The sequence below is a fragment of the Penaeus japonicus genome, unplaced genomic scaffold (genome assembly GCF_977035675.1).
Source record: "Penaeus japonicus unplaced genomic scaffold, GWHDUDI00000001_assembly GWHDUDI00000010, whole genome shotgun sequence".
Classification (NCBI taxonomy): Eukaryota; Metazoa; Arthropoda; class Malacostraca; order Decapoda; family Penaeidae; genus Penaeus; species Penaeus japonicus.
In genome coordinates this window covers 14,139,980-14,159,979 of record NW_028234412.1, presented here as the reverse complement: position 1 = coordinate 14,159,979, position 20,000 = coordinate 14,139,980, and the positions used below count along the sequence as shown (strand labels likewise).

Below are 20,000 nucleotides of genomic sequence, written 5' to 3'. Positions count from 1 at the left end.
AGGTTCACATGGAATGAAATTATCTCTCCCAATCTATAACAAACACAAAAACACACAAACGCAAATAGGATTACATAATTTATTTTACTTTCTCTCTCGAAGATCGTCACCCTCTCATTTGACCTTGTTTCACCCGGCGGATTACCCCCGGGTGACCTGGGCACTGAGGGTCAAGGCGTCATCCAGGTCTCGGTGACGTAATGACGCCACAGAGGCGATGACCGGAGATTAGCTGAGCCTTTGTTGCGTAGGACGATGTGTGTTTTTTTATTTCTATTGTTATTGTTCAGATAAGTGGCAGTGGTCTTGGCGTGTTTTGTTATCATTACTCAAGTGACTGGTATTATAATTTGTTCAATGACCGGTTGATTCATCGCATATAACTGGTATTGCTGTTAGCTCAGACTCTGGTATTAGTAGTGGCGTTTTTTCACCACTTAAAATTACTTACTATTATTAGTCATATGCCCAGTATCGTTATAAGTTATGTGACTGGTATTATTGTCGGGGAAATGACCGGTACTTAACTGACTGAATCTCCAATCCGGGTCGTCCATTTTTCGCGTTGATGTGACTTAGCCTAATTAACGGTATTTTTTCCACTAAGTATCCGTAATTAATTACAGAGTTGTTGGAATTCCTGGATTCCGACTGGGTCATTAGTTATTACATTTTATTCGTTGATTCTGAATGTATGTGTCTGTGATTTATTGCAGTGGTTATTGACATTAATATCATTATTTCAAAACGGATCTAAGAAAAAGGCAACATTTGAATAAATTTAAGAATCTAGATTTTCCACAAAAATGGTGGTGGGGGATGGGGGTGTGGGGCAACAGCTGATACATTTTGACTGTTGTCATGTCTTCCGGTGATGTCAAGCCTGATAGCGTGCTGTTCTCCCGACGTGTAAATGTTAAAGAGATATCAACACACACCAACCACCGCCTGAACAAACACTGATGTTCTCCTCTAAGCGTGATGCGGAAAGTGCTGAGGGAAGGGAAGAGGGGGATGCTAGATATGGTGGAGATCAGCGAGTGGGGGTTGGGGTTGGGGGGGGGGGGTGGAGTGTCTAGAGGGGGTGGGAAAGGGGAGGGGAGTTGGGGATGTCTGGCTACATACTGTCTTGCTTTCTTTCTCTTGCTGTTGCTTGTTTCTTTACGGTTTCATGACTTCACAAGCTCTGGCTAACCCTTTCTGTGTGTGTCTCTTTCTTTCTCTTTTCCCTTCTCTCCTTCCCTCTTCCTCTCCGAAAATTCCCTCCATCTCCTCTTCTTCCCCATTCTCCTCCCCATGGGTAGTGTGGGGAAGCAGGGGGAAGAAGGATGGTGTGAGGGAGAAGGTAGAAGAAGAAGAAGAAAAAGAAAAAGAAGAAGAAGAAGAAGAAGAAGAAGAAGAAGAAGAAGAAGAAGAAGAAGAAGAAGAAGAAGAAGAAGAAGAAGAAGAAGAAGAAAGGAGGAGGAGGAGAGTGGGATGAGGGGGAGAGGAAGAGGAAGTCGTACCCCACTGCGGTATATGACTTGATTTAAAGCCCTTGCATTTATATTCCGCTCGCTTCTGCATCACGGTTCCAGCCGCTGACCGCACGGCCAAAATCTAAACACTCGAATTACCACGTTTTTGACCAGGCATTTCAAACAAGCTTCGTGGGGCGAGTTCGGTTGGGGGAGGGGGAGGGGGGGAGGGTAGTGGCCATGGGGAGGGGATTGAGAGAGGGAGGGGGAGGGGTTGGGAGGAAAGTGGTAAGAATGTGATGTGAGATTTCTATTGTCTGGGATAAATATATATTTCGAGATGTACCAATATCTTTTTCATTTAGTATTTTTCCTCCTTTTTCTAGCTTATTTCCTACGATATATCTATCTACTCATCGAAGTATATGTCTATCTGTCTATCTATCTATCTATATATCCATCTATCCATCGATCTCTAGTAACGGCGGCCTGTCTGTATCTGTGGTTGATGTGATTTTTGTGTTTGTCTTATATATCTTGTGGTCAGTCGGCCTTTGGGTATATTTTTCTGTGTGGTTAGGTTGATTGCTCCTTGAATTTCCTTACTTTTTTTGGACTTTTTTATTTTTTGGTGGGACTTTTTTCTTTCTTTTTGAGACCGATGCGGGTTTTGTATTGTGGGGTTATTGGGTCGATGTTTTCTTCTTCTTCTTCTTGTTTTGGGGGGTTTTGTGTTGTGTTCTTGGTATCACCGGTCTTTGTGATTCTCGTCATTGGCATCTTCATCTCCATCTCCATCATCATCTTCATCTGTATTTTCATTATCAGTCGAGAAATCTCCCATTTGATTATCAGTATCTTCATGCATTACCTACCCCTCATCCTCACTCTCACCTTCTCCTTCCCTCCCCCTCCCGACATCCCCTTTTCCTACCCTTCCTCTTTCCCTCCCGCTCCCCCCCTCCCCCCTGAACCTGCGACGGGCGAGCAAGAAGCGCTTGGCGACACTAGAAGAGGGGAATGAGGGGGAGTGGGGTGGCAAGTGAGGGGGAGGGGAGGGGTGCTTGACCCTCGCTCAGGCCATTCTTCATGTAGTTGAATCATGATGCCTCTCCTTAATGCCTCGGGAGATGCCATTCCTCTCCCTGTTATTTTGTAGGCATACCTCAGGCTGCCTCCTTGATCCTGCTGCCTCTCCAGCATCCTCCTCTTTCTCTTTCCTACTCCTCCCCCTCATTTTTCATTTTCCTCCCCTCTTCTCCTTTTCCTTCCTCTTTCCCATCTTCCCTCCCTCCTCCTTCCCTCACCTCTTCCCTTTCTCCTTCTTCCCTTTATCTTCCTCCTTCCCTCCTCCTCCCCCGCCTCCTCTCATTACCATCATTATTATCTCTATTTATTATTATTATAATTGTTGTTATCATTGAAGTCTCAGCAGCGGGGCAAGATGATGAACATAATGGGAAGTGATATTATTCTTGTTAATAAGCGTGGAAGGAAATGCAATTGCAGAATTTATTTATTTCGTACTTTGTACATTAATGCGTTTATTATTTTTTTTATCTGTTTTTGGCTGACGATTTTGTTTTGGTCAACTTCGATTCTTTGAAGCAAACTCTTATCTTTATTGCTATGGATATCATTTTTTTAAAATCCACTTACACATGTGTTTTTTCTGGAAACGAAGATGAGATAAGAACAAAAATATGTAGGGAAAAAACGAATTACAAAAAATAAGAACTGGTGTTCCACTTCTTTTCGGAAAAAATGATATAAAAGACATAATAAAAGGCCTAGGGAGTCGGAGGGTACGTAGGTGGGGGAAGGAGGCAGGGGGAGGGGGGGGGGCGAGGTTACTTCCTGCTGGATTGGTCGGCTGTGAACAGATTTGTCTCCGGAAGCTTAACTTCTCCTGAAGGAGGGAGGGAGGAACACCAGGGAATTTCCGGCCGCTTGGAGTATATCGCGCTTTTTAGCTCGGGATAAAAATAGTGGGGGGGGGGGGGGAAGAGGTAGCGATCGTGTGTCTGATTGTGGTTTTTATGATTTTACTTTTTTCTTTCATCATTGTTTTATTGATGTTTTAGTTTTTGTATTTATTTATTTTATGTGTGTGCGTGTTTGTTGTGTATGTGTGTGTATTATGTAGCTGGATAGTTGAGTTTAATTTGTCTTTCTGTCTGTCTACCCTACACACATCCTACATGCATCGTACGCGCAAGAGAGTCCTAGAACGCAAACACAGATATACATTTAGACTGCCTGGTTCCCGAAAAAAAAATGAAGAAAAAAATAAACCCTCCCAAAAAACTATAATCATTAAAATTGTAGTTGGGGAATAAGATTAAAAAAAAATCTCTGCCATTTTCTCACCGGAATGAAATTTCTCGGAATAGGAGCATCTCCCAACGAACGGGGAAATGAACAGAGGGGAACATATCAGTAAATTGAATACAACATATCCCAAAGCTTGTATAAAATGCCTTTGGGGAGGCGGGGGGGTGGAAAAAATGGCAATGTGTGTGTGTGAGAGAGAGAGAGAGAGAGAGAGAGAGAGAGAGAGAGAGAGAGAGAGAGAGAGAGAGAGAGAGAGAGAGAGAGAGAGAGAGAGAGAGAGAGAGAAAGAATAGAAGTTAGGAAGAGCAAAAGGAAAAAAGAAGGGGGGTAGAGAGGAGGGGGAAGAGAAGATGAAGCCTCGAAAAATGGATAGATCGCACTCGGGCAAATTGAAAAGAATAGATTTAGCAAACGGTGAATAGGATAAACTCGCGGAACGGAAGGGAAACGCGTTGAGAAATAAAGAGAGGGAGAAAGGGAGATAGAGAGGGGAGGGAGAGTGAGTGAGTGAACGAGTTAGTGAGTGAGTTAGTGAATGAGTGAGTGAGCTTGGAGGAAGACAAGGAGAGAAATAGATACAACTCCTGAAGACTTGAGAAAGTGCGTGCGATGCGACTTTGTCATCGGTGTTGCCATACGAGAGCTGTAATTTTCCTATTGTGCTTATATTGGTCGAGTTTGTGGCCCACCAATCTTCTCTTCGCGCTACTATTGAAACCTCGGTGATAATTTGATATTAATATTTCTTATAGAACTATCATTCCAACATCATTACCGTAGCCATCCTCAGTGTTTACATTTAGTTTTTGTCATCATTTTTACTATTATTTTTTTTATCTTATTTATTTCTTAATTTGATTCTTTTAAACTGCTTTCATTTATCTATTACTTGTTTTTATTTACTTTTTTTTTTGACAAGTTCTTCACATTGGGATTAAGAAGGACGAAAACTCTGCGGGGAAACGAGCGAAGGCAGAAACACACGCGGATGAAACGTGACTTGTACGAATGAGAACAGGAGGAGCTAGAATCCTATAATTCTAAATGCCAGCCATGAAGAAATGGTGGGGGAGGGAGAGGGACAGGGGGGAAGGTAAGGGAGAGGGAGGGAGGGAGGGAATCAGGGAGGGAGGGAGGGAGTCGAGGAGGATATGAAAATGGAAAATTGCATGTGACCAGACTTCTAAGAATACAAGAATTTCCCTCAAGCGGCGGGCGAAAGAGAGAGAGAGAGAGAGAGAGAGAGAGAGAGAGAGAGAGAGAGAGAGAGAGAGAGAGAGAGAGAGAGAGAGAGAGAGAGGAGGGGGAGGGGCAAAAAAAAAAGCTTTATATCTCAAGCTGCCTGTTTGATTTAAAAGTATCATGCATAGTCTCGCCTTGATTTTGCTTAAAAACCTCGGAAGCAATTTTCAGCTTGAGTGTGGGAGGGGAGGAGGGGAGGAGAGGGGTGAGGTGAAGGAAAAGGGGAAGGGAGGAGGGGAGGGGAGAGGAAAGGGGTTCTTGCATACCCACTTCTATGCTTGTATTTTCATGAATATATTATCTGCCTAGTTGAAATGATGGCTGTATGTTGGGCTTTTAAAGAAGGATTTGATCGTGGAGGGAAGGGAATAAAATACTATAAATATATTTGTATATATGCTCACGTGTTTATTTGTGTATGTATACTTTAGATAGATAGATAGATACACATTTATATTTATATATACACATACGCACAATCTACTGTCAGATCTGTAAGAAACGACAAGTGAAAGAGGGAGGGATAGTATTTGTGTCAAACTTCGGAAAAAAAGTAAATAAAGAAAGATACATGTGTGTGTGTGTGTGTTTGTGTGTGTGTGTTTGTGTGTATACACACATATATACAAGGTTCAAGCTTACCCCCTTCTCCCCCATCATTCTACCCTCCCCCCTCGCATCCCTTAACCCCGCCCCCTCCCAATCCCTTTCGGCCCCCTTCTTTTGAGTAGCTTGAATTACTGTGTGTGTGGGCTTTCCGTTCAGTCCGTCTCCAGGTTCACTAGACAATTATGAAAATCAAACAAGGATTTCCGCGTCAGGGAATGAAAGTCAACACAAGTTTTATGGCGGATTTTATATCATGGTGAATTAAGATCTTTTCTTGTTTTTATTTCATCCCTCCCCCCTTTCTCCCTCCCTCCCATCTCCTCCTCCCCCCCCCCTCCCCTCCCGTGTGTGTTTAGACTTATTACTGTCCTCTTTCTCGTTATTATTGATTATGTTTTGTTGATTTCGCATTTGTGTGTGTATGTATGTATATATGTATGTGTGCGCGGTAAGTGTAAGTGCGAAAAAAATGTACCTGTGTATGTTTATACGTGCCTGCTTGCGTGTATGTTTGCGTGCGTGAGTGAATGTACGTAAGTGTGAGAATATGTACAACTTCCCCGTGATGGTTGAAAGGCCTCACGCCAGAGAGAGCGTCTGCACGTCTTGCGTCAACACAGCAACTTCTCTGTGTTTGCCCTCCGCTTCTCCGCGCCTCATCTCTCTAAACGCAGAAGAGTCCCGGATCAGGTGTAGAAACTTACTGATCCTCTTGTGCCTTGTACTGCCCGTCTCTTTCTCTCTTTCTCTCTTTTTCTCTTGTTATCTCTCTCTCTCTCTCTCTCTCTCTCTCTTTTTCTCTTGTTATCTCTCTCTCTCTCTCTCTCTCTCTCTCTCTCTCTCTCTCTCTCTCTCTCTCTCTCTCTCTCTCTCTCTCTCTCTCTCTCTCTCTCTCTCTCTCTCATTCTCTCTCTCTGTCTCTCTCGTTCGAGTCCGTAATAGAAGCTTTGTGATGATGAATATTTTTTTTTCCCAAAATTAGTTCATTCTTTCTTTCCCATCTTCTCCCCTCTCCTCCCCTTCTCCTATATCCCCTCCCCTCCCCTTTTGCTACTCTCCCCTCTCGGACGACCTTCGAATCCACCGACCGTTGTCGTATTCTTCGTTTGTCATCCTGCTCCCTTCCCCTCCCTCCCATCCTCCCCCATCCCTCCCCTCCCCTCCCCTCCTCTCCCCATCCCCTCCCATCCCTCGCATTCCCTCCCCCTCCCTCTCCGTCCCTCCCCCTCCCCCCTCCCTCCCCTCCCTCCCACCGAGCGAGTCCAATACATGAGTGTAAACAGAACTTGGAAAGGAAACTTTATCTTAGCTCGCAATCAGGGCGAAATATGGTTGGATGCGTCGGGTCCGGATGAGAAATTCGGCAATTACTTCAGTGTAATCCCTGTAAATTTCTTTGATAAAACTTGCAGGCTACGGCGGCAATCTTTTAAATTGGAATACGAAATAAGGCGATGTGTTATCCCCTCTCTTGTCGTCCGCCCCCCCCCACCTTACCCCCACCACCACACTCCTTTTTTGGAAATCGTATTTTTTTATTGTTTTCATTTCATGGTTTCACTTTTATTTTTTTCTGGTCAGTTTTAACTTTTTTAAATGGGGAGTGAAGAGCGTAGGTGGAAAAGGGGACAGACAGACAGACAGACAGACAGACAGACAGACAGACAGACAGACAGACAGACAGACAAACACAAGTACAATGAAACAAAGAGCATAGTTAAAGAAAGCGAAGGGGAAAGGGAAAAAAATAAAACGGGGAATACAAGTAGAACAAAAAAAAAGTCAACAAACCTTTAGAAAGAAAGAGAGAAACAAGAATCTACATGGATTGAGAAAACAAAAACGACGAAACAACAAAACAGGTGCGACAAAAAAGGGAACTTTCGAGTATCAATCACACTCCCCCAAACACTTCCACACACTCTCTCTCTATCTCTCTCTCCCTCTCTCTCTCTCTCTCTCTCTCTCTCTCTCTCTCTCTCTCTCTCTCTCTCTCTCTCTCTATCTCTCTCTCCCTCTCCCTATATATCTATTTATTTATCTATTTCTATCGCTATCTCTGTCTATATCCCTTCCTCCCTTCCTCACCCACTTCAAGAGTCACGCCCACAGCTCGCCCGCAGAAGCTCAGAGCAGCGAGCTTCTTTGCGGCTTTCAGCGAGTCCAGCATATTAAGGGATTGGCTGTGTTAAGTGAAGATTAAGCAAGCTTCCCTTCATCCGGGGACTTACACCCAAATGCCTGGTGTGGATACAACGCGTTTGTTAAGCGATTTTTTCTTTTCTTTTCTTGTTTTTCTTTCTTTTGTATTTTCTTTATTTTTTTCCTTTTTCGTTTCTTTTATCCTTTTTTGTCTGATATCTTACTCTTCATTTTTTTATTCTTTAACCCATTTCTTCCTTTTTTCCTTCTTTCCTTCTTTCGTTTTTTTTAATTAGTAAATCTCTCCCTCTCCCTCCCTTCCTCCCTCCCTCCCATCTCTGCCCTCCTCTCCACTCCCCCTTCACCCCCCCTTTCTCTGGCCGATCTCTCACTCTCGTTCTTGTCCCGTTCGTTCGTTCATTCATTCGTTCGTTCCGCATCATTATCTGCACCTTCTCGTTCGTGATTCTTGCGCCTTACACCTTGCTCGACTCCAGACATCCGGCGTAATAGATCGGATCTTGTGGCGAGGGAGGTCGGATGCAGTCGTGGACCGTAACTCCATCTTCTCTCCAGGTGTATTTTTAAGGGGGGGGGGGGGGGGGAGGTTCGATTGCTTGCATGCTTGCCTTTTACCGCACGTGCGTTTATGTTTACTTATGTACTTAAGGTGCATATCTGTTTGTCGATTTATTTTAATCTTTGTATCTATTTATCTGTCTGTGCCAATTTGTGTATATATCTATTCATTTATCTCTATCTCTCTGTAGCTATACATATGCAGGCATGCATGGGCTATGCATATATTTACATACTTGATGTGCATATACATATGTAGCGAAACATGTCATTTTTACTGGTCTCTCCATATCATTGTCAATTGCAAATCACTAAATGGATGCCAGGGTTTTGTATTTTATTATATGCGATTTTTTGTTATGTGATCGTTTTCACATATATGACGATTATGAGGATTGATGTGTGATGCAATCTGCATTTTTTATCAGTCTTCCCCTCTGCCCGTTGCACGACTATAGGCTTGCAATATTGAGTTTCCAGTGGGATATTTTAGTCCATGAAGCCTTTTTTTGTGTGTGCGTGTTGCATCACTTTGCATCGGGGTATTGTATTCAACAACAGGGTGCGAGATCCCTTGCGTTTTTGCTGGTTATTTATTTTTTTCTCCTTAGTGAAGGGCGGCTGAGTGAATGTCCCATGGATGAAAAGAGAGAGCGATACTGACAGACATATTGTACACACAGGAGGAAGTGACGAGGAATAATCACATCCGCGTATATACACACAGAGTACATGCGTGCGCGCGAATACTAACACAGACTCATACTCACACTTACACTTACACTTACACACACACTCACACTCACACTCACACTCACACTCACTTTCACACTCACTTTCACACTCACGCTCCCTTTTCCCTTTTCTCTCCTTTTCTTTCCTTTTCTCTCCCTTCCTTTCCTTCTCTTTCCCACTCCGGCAAACTCCTCTCGTTACATCGCGGTGAATGTGGAGTAGCGGAGTTGTGTTTTCTTTTCATGATCTCCCGTAATAATGGAGACAAAGGGTTGGATTGTTCTACACGAATATTCAGAAGTGCTTTCACTAGGGGGGAAGAAAGGGAAGAGTTGCCAAGTAGCCTTTTTTTCCTCTTCATCCTCTCTCTCTCTCTCTCTCTCTCTCTCTCTCTCTCTCTCTCTCTCTCTCTCTCTCTCTCTCTCTCTCTCTCTCTCTCTCTCTCTCTCTCTCTCTCGCTCTCTCCTCCCTTATCTTCCCTCTCGCCTTCCCTCTCTCCCTTCCTCTTCCTCTCCCTCTTTATATATCTACCAGTCCAACATATGTGTCTATAACTATATGTCTCCACCTATGTCTATCTCCCCCAACCCCCACCCCACACGCAACACGCACGCACGCACGCACTCAGGCAACCCAACGGTAAACTATATTTGGATTTTTCTTTTGATCCGAAAACCGGTTAGTACGTCGACGGACACGCACGAAGGGGGAAGCAGTAGTAAATGCGTAATTAAGAGACTAAGCGATAACGAAGAAGAGTGATCGAGCCGATAAAAGTCAACGCGGGAAAGAAAAAAGAAAAAAGAAAACAACAACGGGTAAAGGGTTGGGGAGGGGGATATTGCTGGTGTCTTTGGCTGATTTGAAATTCAGATATGGAATGATTATGATTCCGATGGCGAATTTTACCGGAAGAAAGCTGGGGTGGGGGTAAGGAAGGGGGGAGGGGAAGGAGGGAGATGTACCATATGAACAATGGCGTTGGAAGGGAGGGAGGGAGGGAGGGAGGTAGAAGGAGAGGTGAAAAAAATATATATAGGTGGTTTTGCAACACGGCATTTGTGCATAGAGTGTTTGAGTTTTTTTCATGCAATCTATTTCTATAGCCCTGGTTTTGATAGAATAGGAAAGGGAGAAAGGGAAGCAAGAAGGCAGTGAGAATGAAAGGGACACACACACACACACACACACACACACACACACACACACACACACACACACACACACACACACACACACACACACACACACACATAAACACAAACACACACAAACACACAAGAGAGAGAGAGGGAGACCAAAATGCATTGAAAAAAAAAGGAAAAATGGTCGAAAAAAGAGAACACGGCCCTTGTTCCATTGTCGAATTGCAAGTCCAGTATATTCATGGGTTAATGGCCGGCTTATAGGGCCCAGTGGCTAGTTAATACGCTGTTGCCATAGTTTATTGAAATGCGCTTTGGTTTATAGAAGAGGAGGAGGAGTGGGGAAGGGGGGGGGGCGTGGCGGGGGTCATTTTATAGTGGTGTAGATTGTACGTTGGATTAGAGACCGCCGGTTGACGGACAGCGCAATTCTATCGCAAACCGACGGGACTTCATTTCCGAAGGGATCAAGGCTGGGGATGGATGTCGCCGGCGCTATCGCCATGAGCGTGATGGAGCCGCGAGCGATAGGGACCAAATTCAATCGTAAAAAAAGAAGACGTACAAAGGCATAAATAGGTAGGTGAACCAGGTCATAGGCTAGCGAAATTTAATCGTAACAAACGACGTATGAGGGCGTAAATAAGTCGGTGAACAAGGTCACTGGATAGCGATAGGGCGACGAGGCGGAAGGGAAAGAAGCGCCACCTCCCGGAGTCCTCCCCGAGTCCTCCCTGTCCCATCCGACGCCTCCCGATCGCCCTGTGTCACCTACGTGCCAGGTGAGAACAGGCGGCGGAGGGCTATGGGGGTTGGGGTAGGGGTAGGGGTAGGGGTAGGGGTAGGGGAGTCAGTGTGGTGAGGGGTTCGATAGGGGATTGGAGTAGGGGTAGTGTCATCGGTAAGGGATAGGAGTAATTCGGCAGAGGATAGGTGGGGGTAAGGAGGGAGGGGATAAGGGATCAGACTAATGCTAGAACGATGAGCCTCGTTTGTCCCTGTAGTAGCAAGGAGTGGCAGTAGCTGTAGCGGATTTTCATAACTTAATTTGCATACAGCCGCTTTGTGCCTCTGAAGTAAAGTATGTGTAAAGGGCCTCCGGTGCTATTCTTCTGCGGCCATTGTCCACGTGCTGTGAAATATATGCATGTTTTAGGATCTTGTGCGAGCCACTAAAAAAATGAAAAAAAAATGTGGAAAAGAATAAAACTCATCCACTCGGACAGTCGCAGTGCTCGTTCACATACTTTCTCGGTTCGGATCACTCGTTCTTTTTCACTTCTTTTAGTCTCCTAGAAGGCTGTCCTATTTGATTACTTTATTTCCGTATATATTTGTCGTTTTTTATCGTGTTTCGGTCGGTATTTCTCCCAGAAATAAAAGAAGACAAGCAAAAATACAAACAAACAAAGATCCTATGTTCTACCTTTACGCCCAAGTCTTCAAAAATACGAGAGGAAATGATGTTATTCTTCTCCGTGTTGTTCAGTATTAATGCATCAGTCCCTCCTCCGTCATCATCTGTCTTGTGCCCTTACCCCACCCCCCTACCCATCCCGGCTATCTCTTTTCAGACGTACATACGCACATGTACTTACACGCCCTGTCTCTCACTCGATGGAGGTGCACATGCTCGAGACCAACGCATCCTATTATTGATATATATTTTTTTGTTTCTTCTCTTTTCTTTGGCTTTGTATACATGACAAGAGGAGACGTATGATTGTTTTGTTGCATTGCTCGCTGTCCTTAATCCCTGTTTCTACTTTGTTTCATTTTGTTGTGATTATTCCTTTCGTCACACTCTCCGCCTCTGTTCAACCATCTTGGGATAAAGACAAGATGACCTTTTCCCCCTGCTTAAGTTTTCGACTCCTTCGCGACCTCAATTTGACCTGATTAAAGCTCTCGGGTTGACCCTAATCACCTATTCTGGTCTTAATGGACTCGTGCGACGTCATGCAGGGTCACCTCAGGTCGGCGGTGGAAGGGGGGGGGGGAGGTTCACAGGTCACTAGATTATGTTTGGAGGAATATAGTGACTCCTGTTATTATGGACCAGCGATTTGTGGTAAGGAAGTGGGAACAGTTCGACCGTCTTTTTATTATAGATATTTCGCTAATTGGTTTATTTTTATATGAATTTTTATTAGAAACAAATATAAAATGCTATCTTACCGACAAAATATAGAAAGAGAAATGAACTGGCGCGGAATTTACGACAGCATCTCTGGGAATTCAACATCGATTATTTAACATTACCAATTCATAATTGTTTATTTATGTGTTCGACTGTGCAACATTCAAATGCGGAAGGCACTCATGAATATTATAACTTCTGTTATTGAATGAACCTAGAGCATCTGGCAACATATTCTCCCTCCAAAAAATGTCGGTCTCTCATTGGTTGTTTGGAAGTCACGTGACCCGAAAGTGGCTCAGGTGTTTCGATCCGTTTTTCTTTATTCCTTCCTTATTTACCTTAGTCTTTCTATACCGCCATATATTGTGGCATTTTTTATAAATCGGCGATTAAAGTAGATCTCAAAAGATCTACTACTTCAGTTTACGAATTGAAAAGCGGATGGATTTTAGGTCGAGTGATCTTGACTTGTATCGCCTTTATCGCGTAAAAGGGAGTATTGGGTATAAGGGTAGGGGGAGAGGGGGAGGGGGAGGGGGAAGGGACGGGGAGGAGGGGGGAAAGCGACATAGGTCAACACAGGTGAGTGGCCACAATCTGAGGTCAGTGTTTGACTGACTCTAGTGCGCTGTGCTGTTGTGTAGTGTGTCTATTGAATATTCATGTGTTTACATACGAGGTCACTGGATATCAGGAAGCCATTGGGTAATATTTAGTGGTTTCTCGAAGGCTTGAGTGTTTTTCTTTGTGTTGTGTCAGTGTGGTTCATGGCCAGTGCTGCCGTCATGTATAGAAGGGTAAGTATTTCTTTAATGAATTGCTATCTGATTATTTTACTTTTAAGTATCGCATTTTTATTATGTTGATAGGCTTGGCTATTTCCTTCTCCAAAAGCCCATGGAATTTTATTTCAATTTTATTTACATCATTTATACAAACATTCATTTCGATCACACCGCATGTATTTTCCGTTATTTATTTTGCCAGCAGGTTTTGAATGACAAAAGAATACTACGTGTGCATGATTCTGTTGCACGCATTGTCTTTCGCAACGGGCATTTTATTACTTCAGGACGCAGTCATTGAGTTTGATTTATTATTGTTGTAGCAGTCATCCTTATTTATTATCATTATTATCCCCCTTCGTTATTATGATTTGTTAATTTGATCCTTATCCTCCCTTTATGAACATGTATTTTTCCACCTGAAGATTAGGTTTATTTTTAGTCTTAGTTATTAAGGAAAAGGAATCTTGATTATCATGACGATCATCATTGTTATTATTTCTCGATCAGCTTTTCATCGCATCACTATCCATTATTATTATTATTATCGTCATTATCATTATTATCTCCCCTCATCACTATTATCATTATTACTATAATGACAATTATAGTAATTAGATTATCATCATCAGCATCATTATCATTATCACATTATTATTATTTTGTTATATTTTTTTCGTATCATCATCATCGTCATTATTATTATTATTAGTCCCCCTTTTTCTCCTTATGATTTTCGCCTCATTATTTTGTTTGTTTGGCTTGTTTCAGGGAGGAGAGAGTTTCGATCTGTCACTCAGCATCCCGGAGTCCAACACCCACGCGGCCTACATGAGTGACCAGGTGCGCCCCCTTCCTTACCCCCTCTCCCCTCCCTTATACCCTCTCCTTTAAGCCCCCTCCTCCTACCCTTAAGTCTCTTAGCTTACTCCCTACCTCCCTACCTACCTCTTCCTTCCATTAACTCCTTTAATCCTCCTACCCCCACCCCACCCCACCCCCTTCATTAACTCCCATCAACACCCGCCCCCCCCCTCCATTTTACTTTTTTTTTAATCAGTTTCCCTTTAGAAAAAAATATCCGAGTAGTTGCATGTCTTTGTGTGCGAGCTTTACCCTTTGTTTTCTTTCCTATATTTTTATTTTTCTCGCCATGTTTCTTTGTGTTTGAGTGTTTCGCATACACCAACTCCCCCCTCCCCCCTCTCCCCACCTCTTATTATTTTCTGTTATTTTATGTTTTTCGTCTTCGAGTACTTGCGTTTTCTTTGCTTTTTTAATGTGCGTGTTCGTTATCGAGAGTTTGTATTAGTTTCTATAATTTACTGTCTTGTTCTTACTTCTATGGCGTTTGATTGTTTTGTTTTGCTTCATATAGTTTTTTTTTATTATTTGTATTATTATTACCACTGTTTTGTTTCATTTTGTCCTTATCATTCTTGTGGATTATTACAAACATGATTTAGTTTGGTATTGTTTTCACCTTTGCTATTATTATTATAACTGTTATTATTATTATTTTATTATTTTATTATTATTATAATTTTATTGTTATCATTATCATATAATTTCTTTCATTCTTAATCCAATTATACGTATCATAATTATCCTTTATTTTCCTGTCCTCATTCCCTCGCGCCCCCTCTCCCTACCCCTTCCCCTCCCTCTCCCACCTCTTCCTTCCTCTCCTCCTGGGTCTCCGTGTGTGTGGTTATTCCGTTGTTTATCGACCGTTTTCTCTCTTCCCGAATACAACATCTGCATTACTGTCTTGTGTTGACTCTCCTTCCTTCCTTTGGCGGGGAATGGCTTTGTCTTGTAATGAAATTCATGGCGTCAGTCCTGATTGGTTTAGTTATATAACCGTTCGAAGATATTGATGTGTGTTTGTGTGTGTGTGTGTGTGTGTTCTATCGATGTCAGCCTTTGGGAATGGAGGCTTTATCTCACCGGCAGTGGGGAGTCTCAGTCTCTCTCTCTCTCTTTCTCTTTCTCTGTCTCATTCTCGCTCTCGTTTTTAATAGTTCTCTCTCCCCGACTAATCAACTATATAAAAAATATTGTTGTAAAAAAATACACATATTACAAGAACCAATCTGAAATTACCCCCTCCTCCCCCCAAAAAAAATTAGCGCCACGACAGAAAGCGCGGGAAACACCACGACTTTCCCGCCACGCCGCGAGGTAAATCTTGGCCAGCTGTTCCCCTCCGACGCGCAAATGAAGGCCCGGCGTTTTCATACTTAATTTGGGTAAATTTGGTGGACTAACACTGCTGTCCCGGTGAATTAAGGGAATTGGAGCCTAACTCGCGGTTTTAGGGGGAGGGTAGGGGAGACAGAAGAAGAGGAGGAGAGGGGGGAAGGGGAGGGGAGGGAAAACACGAGAAGAGGAGGAGAGGGACGAGGGGGAGGTGAGGGGCTATTAGCCAAGTAACAATTGTGGGTGGTTTGGAGTCGCCCCAGACACCGGCGAGGTGAGCGAGACCCGGTAATTATCCCACCTGTAAACATTTATCCGCACGCAGTCACGTGGAAGGCCGGTGGAATTTGGTGATTTGCGGCGACTGGGGGATAGGGGGGAGGGGTGAAAGATGTGGATGGGAGAGGGAGAGAAGGAGGAAGGGAAAGAGACAGGGAAAATTCAAATACTGTATTCCATGAGAGAGAAAGACGAAGAAAGAAAGGGACAAACAGAGAGAGCGAAAAAGAGACGAAAGGAGAGGAGAGTCCCTAAAGAATGTTTCCTTAATGCGTCCAAGGAGGTGAACAGGTCGCTTCTATTATGCAACTCGGGAGATACTAGAGGTCGTAGTAGACCGTGGGATGAATAGGGAACACGGCGCAATAGCAAAGATAGGGATGATGCTTATTAATAAATGGAAAAGATGGACGTCCGAAGAAAAACTCATTCGATAGATGAACGGCCGAAGGAAAAACCCATTTTTCACTTTTCCACGAGCCTGTGATGATATGCCCGAGAGAACCATGTAAAGGGGGATGAGTGTGCTTGTGTGATGATAGCTGGTTCTGGTGATGAATGGCGCTGGGAGGGGGAGGTGGGGGGGAGGCGGCGAGGGGCGGTGAGGGGTGTGTCAGGGGTTGATGGTCTCCCCCCCTCTGTAATTACTGGTATTCGGTGTTATTAAGATCTTGGCCGATGTATGTGGTTATGGTGTCCTGGTATAGGGGTATTATCTCCCGCTATTGTGAAACGACGGTTTTGAAAAATAGATTGAGTTATTTTCTTTGGCGTGTTTTGTATTTTTTGCGGTCTTATAATCATACATTCGTTCTTTTTTTAAATACTAGTGTTTTTATCATCATCCATATCTCAGCACAATATTCTCTGTCCTTCATTTTCCTCTGGGCGCTGTGCGTTGCACCGCCCGCGTTGTAAAGAAAGCAGATTATGCCCTCAAATACCCGTGATCGGCAAGGGTATCCCGGGTCGAGGGTCAAAGGTCACGGGCGGGAGGGGGGTAGGGGGCAGTGGGCAGGCTGGCCATCCTCGCCATCCTCGCCATCCTCGCCACACCTTATTTATCGCCTCCTGTGGCCCGTATCGCGTAATCTGTAATGATGCTCGATGAGTGGCTCTGTTGTTGTTTATGTCGAGCGGCCCGGTGCGGCGCGTAATTGAAATCGCGCGAGATCTGTGGGCGCGCTAAATACAGACTGTGGTGCGGCGCTAGGCGCTCTCCTAGTTGTGGGATTTCTGTAGGAACTAAGTGGATTGAGTGGGGATGGAGTGACTCGTTGTCATTGCGATGATGAGGACGAGGGCAATAATGGGGATATTATTATCTTGATATTAAAAAGGTAAGGCGAAGAGCGATTAGCTAACCGTATTGATAAGCGGGCGAGAAGTTGATATCGTGACGACTATCAAATGATCACGTCTGGCATATTGGCCCTCCATCCCTATACCAACAAAGAGCAGCAAGCGGGCGTGTCAACCAAAAACCGACGAACGCAAACAAGAAGGGAAAATGGCCCTGCAAGTGGCCAGGGTGAAATGGAGGGCCACATATTTAGCGCTGGAGTGTTTGCGTGCGCTGTCCACATGCTGATGTCCTTTAGAGAGACGGGGTTAGCGAGTGAGTGAGTGAGTGAGTGAATGAGAAGGTGAGTGAGAAAGTAAGTGAGAGTGTAAGTAAGAGTGTAAGTAAGAGTGTAAGTAAGAGTGTAAGTAAGAAAGAGAGAGAGAGAGAGAGAGAGAGAGAGAGAGAGAGAGAGAGAGAGAGAGAGAGAAATCACTTAATCCGAAATGGCGAAGATCGAGAGAAAGTCGGCGGGAAAAAATCTTTGTCATAGAACTTAAATCGAATTTTCCAGCTTGCGCCTTCCAGTAATTAAGTCTATCAGCAATTAATGAAAGACATTACATCTATGAAAAGTTCCCTGTTGATCCCATCCCGAGAGCAGACTTAATTAAAGACTAATTTGAGATGGAATCAAGTTTTGATTTCGTAATTGTTTGATGGCGCCGCCGAAACACAAAAATCTGCGCGCTCGGCCGACTTTTCTCTCATTCTCCCTTTCTTCATTTTTCTCTCTCTCGCCACTTCCTCTTACTACTTTTCTTTGTTTGTTTTTTCCTGAATCATTTTCTTTTCTCTTTTAGCTCCACCTCTCTCTTCCTACTTCCCCCCCACCTCTCTTTCTTTCTTTCTCTCTTGCTCACTCTTTCTTGTTCTCACACTCTTACTCACGTGATACAGACAGGATGTCCCGCCGTGCAACAAGACGGATGTCGGGGCGGCTCCTTGCAATAGACGCTGCCCAAGTCAACAAACTCCGGGAGAGCCGGGGGAGGGGGTAAGGGGTATAAGGGACTAGGGAAAGGGAAGGGCAAAACTTAATAGGTGAGGGGGCAGAGAGGGGATATGGACTTCAGTCGGGATTCATTCTAATGGACCCACCTTTCTCTCTCTCTCTCTCTCTCTCTCTCTCTCTCTCTCTCTCTCTCTCTCTCTCTCTCTCTCTCTCTCTCTCTCTCTCTCTCTCTCTCTCTCTCTCTCTCTCTCTCTCTCTCTCTCTTTCTCTCTCCCTCTCCTTCTCTCTCTCTCTCTCTCTCTCTCTCTCTCTCTCTCTCTCTCCTCTCTCCTCACTCCTCCTCTCACTCTCTCTCCCCTCTCCTCCCTCCTCTCCTCCCCTCCCTCTCCTCCTCCCCCTCTTCCACTCCCTCTCCTCCCCTCCCTCTCCTCCTCCCCTTTCTCTCAAGTGCTCAAGTTGGACCCAACTGAACCATACTTAAGGGGGATCCTTTAATGTTGTCGTATTGTTGTTGTTGTTGTTGTTATGTTGGTGTTGTGGGCTTGTTTGGCGTATTGACTGTTCGTTGCTCGAGCGGGGAAGTTTGGTCGTGGAGGCTGTAATTGTTTATTTCAGGCCCTTGGGTAGTTGGGGGAGAGGGGAAGGGAGGGAGGAGAAAGGGAGTGGGGGTGGAGAATGGGAGGGAGGGAGAGGTTGAATGGGGGTGGGGTGGGTGGAAGGGTAAAGAGGTGTACGGTCGTGAAAAAAAGGAAAAAAAGACAGAACCTGAGAGTCAGCCAAAGGTTTAGAGAGAGACAAAGAGAGAAATAGACGTAGAGAGTCCAGGTACAAAAGAAAAGAGAGGCCGAAAGACAAAAGAAAAAAATGTAACAGAAAAAAAATGTACACAGAGACAGAAAGAACAAGAGATAAACACAGAATGAGAGAGAGGAGGAGGAGGAAGAGAATGAGAATGAGAATGAGAATGAGAATGGTAGGGAGAAAGAGAAAACGAAATAGAAATATAGAGAATCAGAGAGGAAGAGAATGAGACAGAGAGAGGGGGGAATGGTAGGGAGAAAGAGAAAACGAAATAGAAAGAGAGAGAGAGAGAGAGAGAGAGAGAGAGAGAGAGAGAGAGAGAGAGAGAGAGAGAGAGAGAGAGAGAGAGAGAGAGAGAGAGAGGGTGGAAATGCAGCGGATGGAGTAGAACGAACGATTCCGCAACAAACACTGGAAATCCAGTAAAATTTCTCGCTTTTTAGGCTTAGCGGAAGCATGTTATTGAAGGTATCGCGGAGTTCATTCGGCATCTGGATTTTCTCTTTTAAATTCATTATAAAAGAGATTGAAATGCAGTTGAGGGGAAGAGGAGGAGTAGAAGATGGAAGGAGATAAACAGAAGTTGATTGGAATTGTTGAACAGAAAGAGGAGGAGATTGTATAGTATGATATGAATGTGTGATATGTGGTATAAGTGTGTTATGAAATGAATATGATATAATCCAGTATGGTGCATTATACTATTATATATATAGAGAAAGAGAGAAAGAGAGAGAGAGTATAAAGAGAGGCAAAATAAAATTCAAAATAAATGAAAAAGAAACAGGATTGAAAGAGAAATCTATAGATAGCGGACGTGCGAAAGGGGTTTTAAGGGAGATGGGGAAGGGTGAAGAGAAAAGCGGGAGGAGAGAAAGGGCGAGGGGAATAGAGATGGAGAATGGGTGAAGGAAAAGCAGCAGAAGGGGGTGAGGGGTAAGGAAGGAGAAGAGGAAGGGGGAGGGGGAAGGGAGATAGAGCGAGAGAAAGAGAGAGGGTGAAGGGAAAAGAAGGAAGAGAGAGAGAGAGAGAGAGAGAGGGAGAGAGAGAGAGAGAGAGAGAGAGAGAGAGAGAGAGAGAGAGAGAGAGAGAGAGAGAGAGAGAGAGAGAGAGGTTGAGGGGCGTACAGGTGGGCGGGAGGGAGGGGAAGGAAGGGGGAGGGGGAAACCCATGGGGTGGGAGTGGGGTCGGTGTAACGTGTTTGTTAAAACTTTGTCAAATTAAAAAAGTTGGTATTACCTTCGTTGTCG

General features: G+C 44.2%; 1 protein-coding gene across 17 annotated transcripts in view; it reads left to right on the top strand.

Moving 5' to 3' along the window:
- The window catches only part of LOC122245868 (TOX high mobility group box family member 4-A), a 1,066,433-nt gene that overhangs the window by 1,017,870 nt on the left and 28,563 nt on the right, over positions 1-20,000 (top strand). For 12 of the 17 annotated variants that reach the window (XM_086540812.1, XM_086540811.1, XM_086540810.1 and 9 more), the window contains one exon: positions 13,943-14,014. The exons of the other annotated variants lie outside the window; for them this stretch is intronic. In XM_086540812.1, the coding sequence (XP_086396938.1) occupies positions 14,003-14,014 (12 nt within the window). In that variant the 5' untranslated portion in view covers positions 13,943-14,002. The remainder of the gene's footprint in view (positions 1-13,942; positions 14,015-20,000) is intronic. 17 annotated transcript variants of the gene reach the window in all.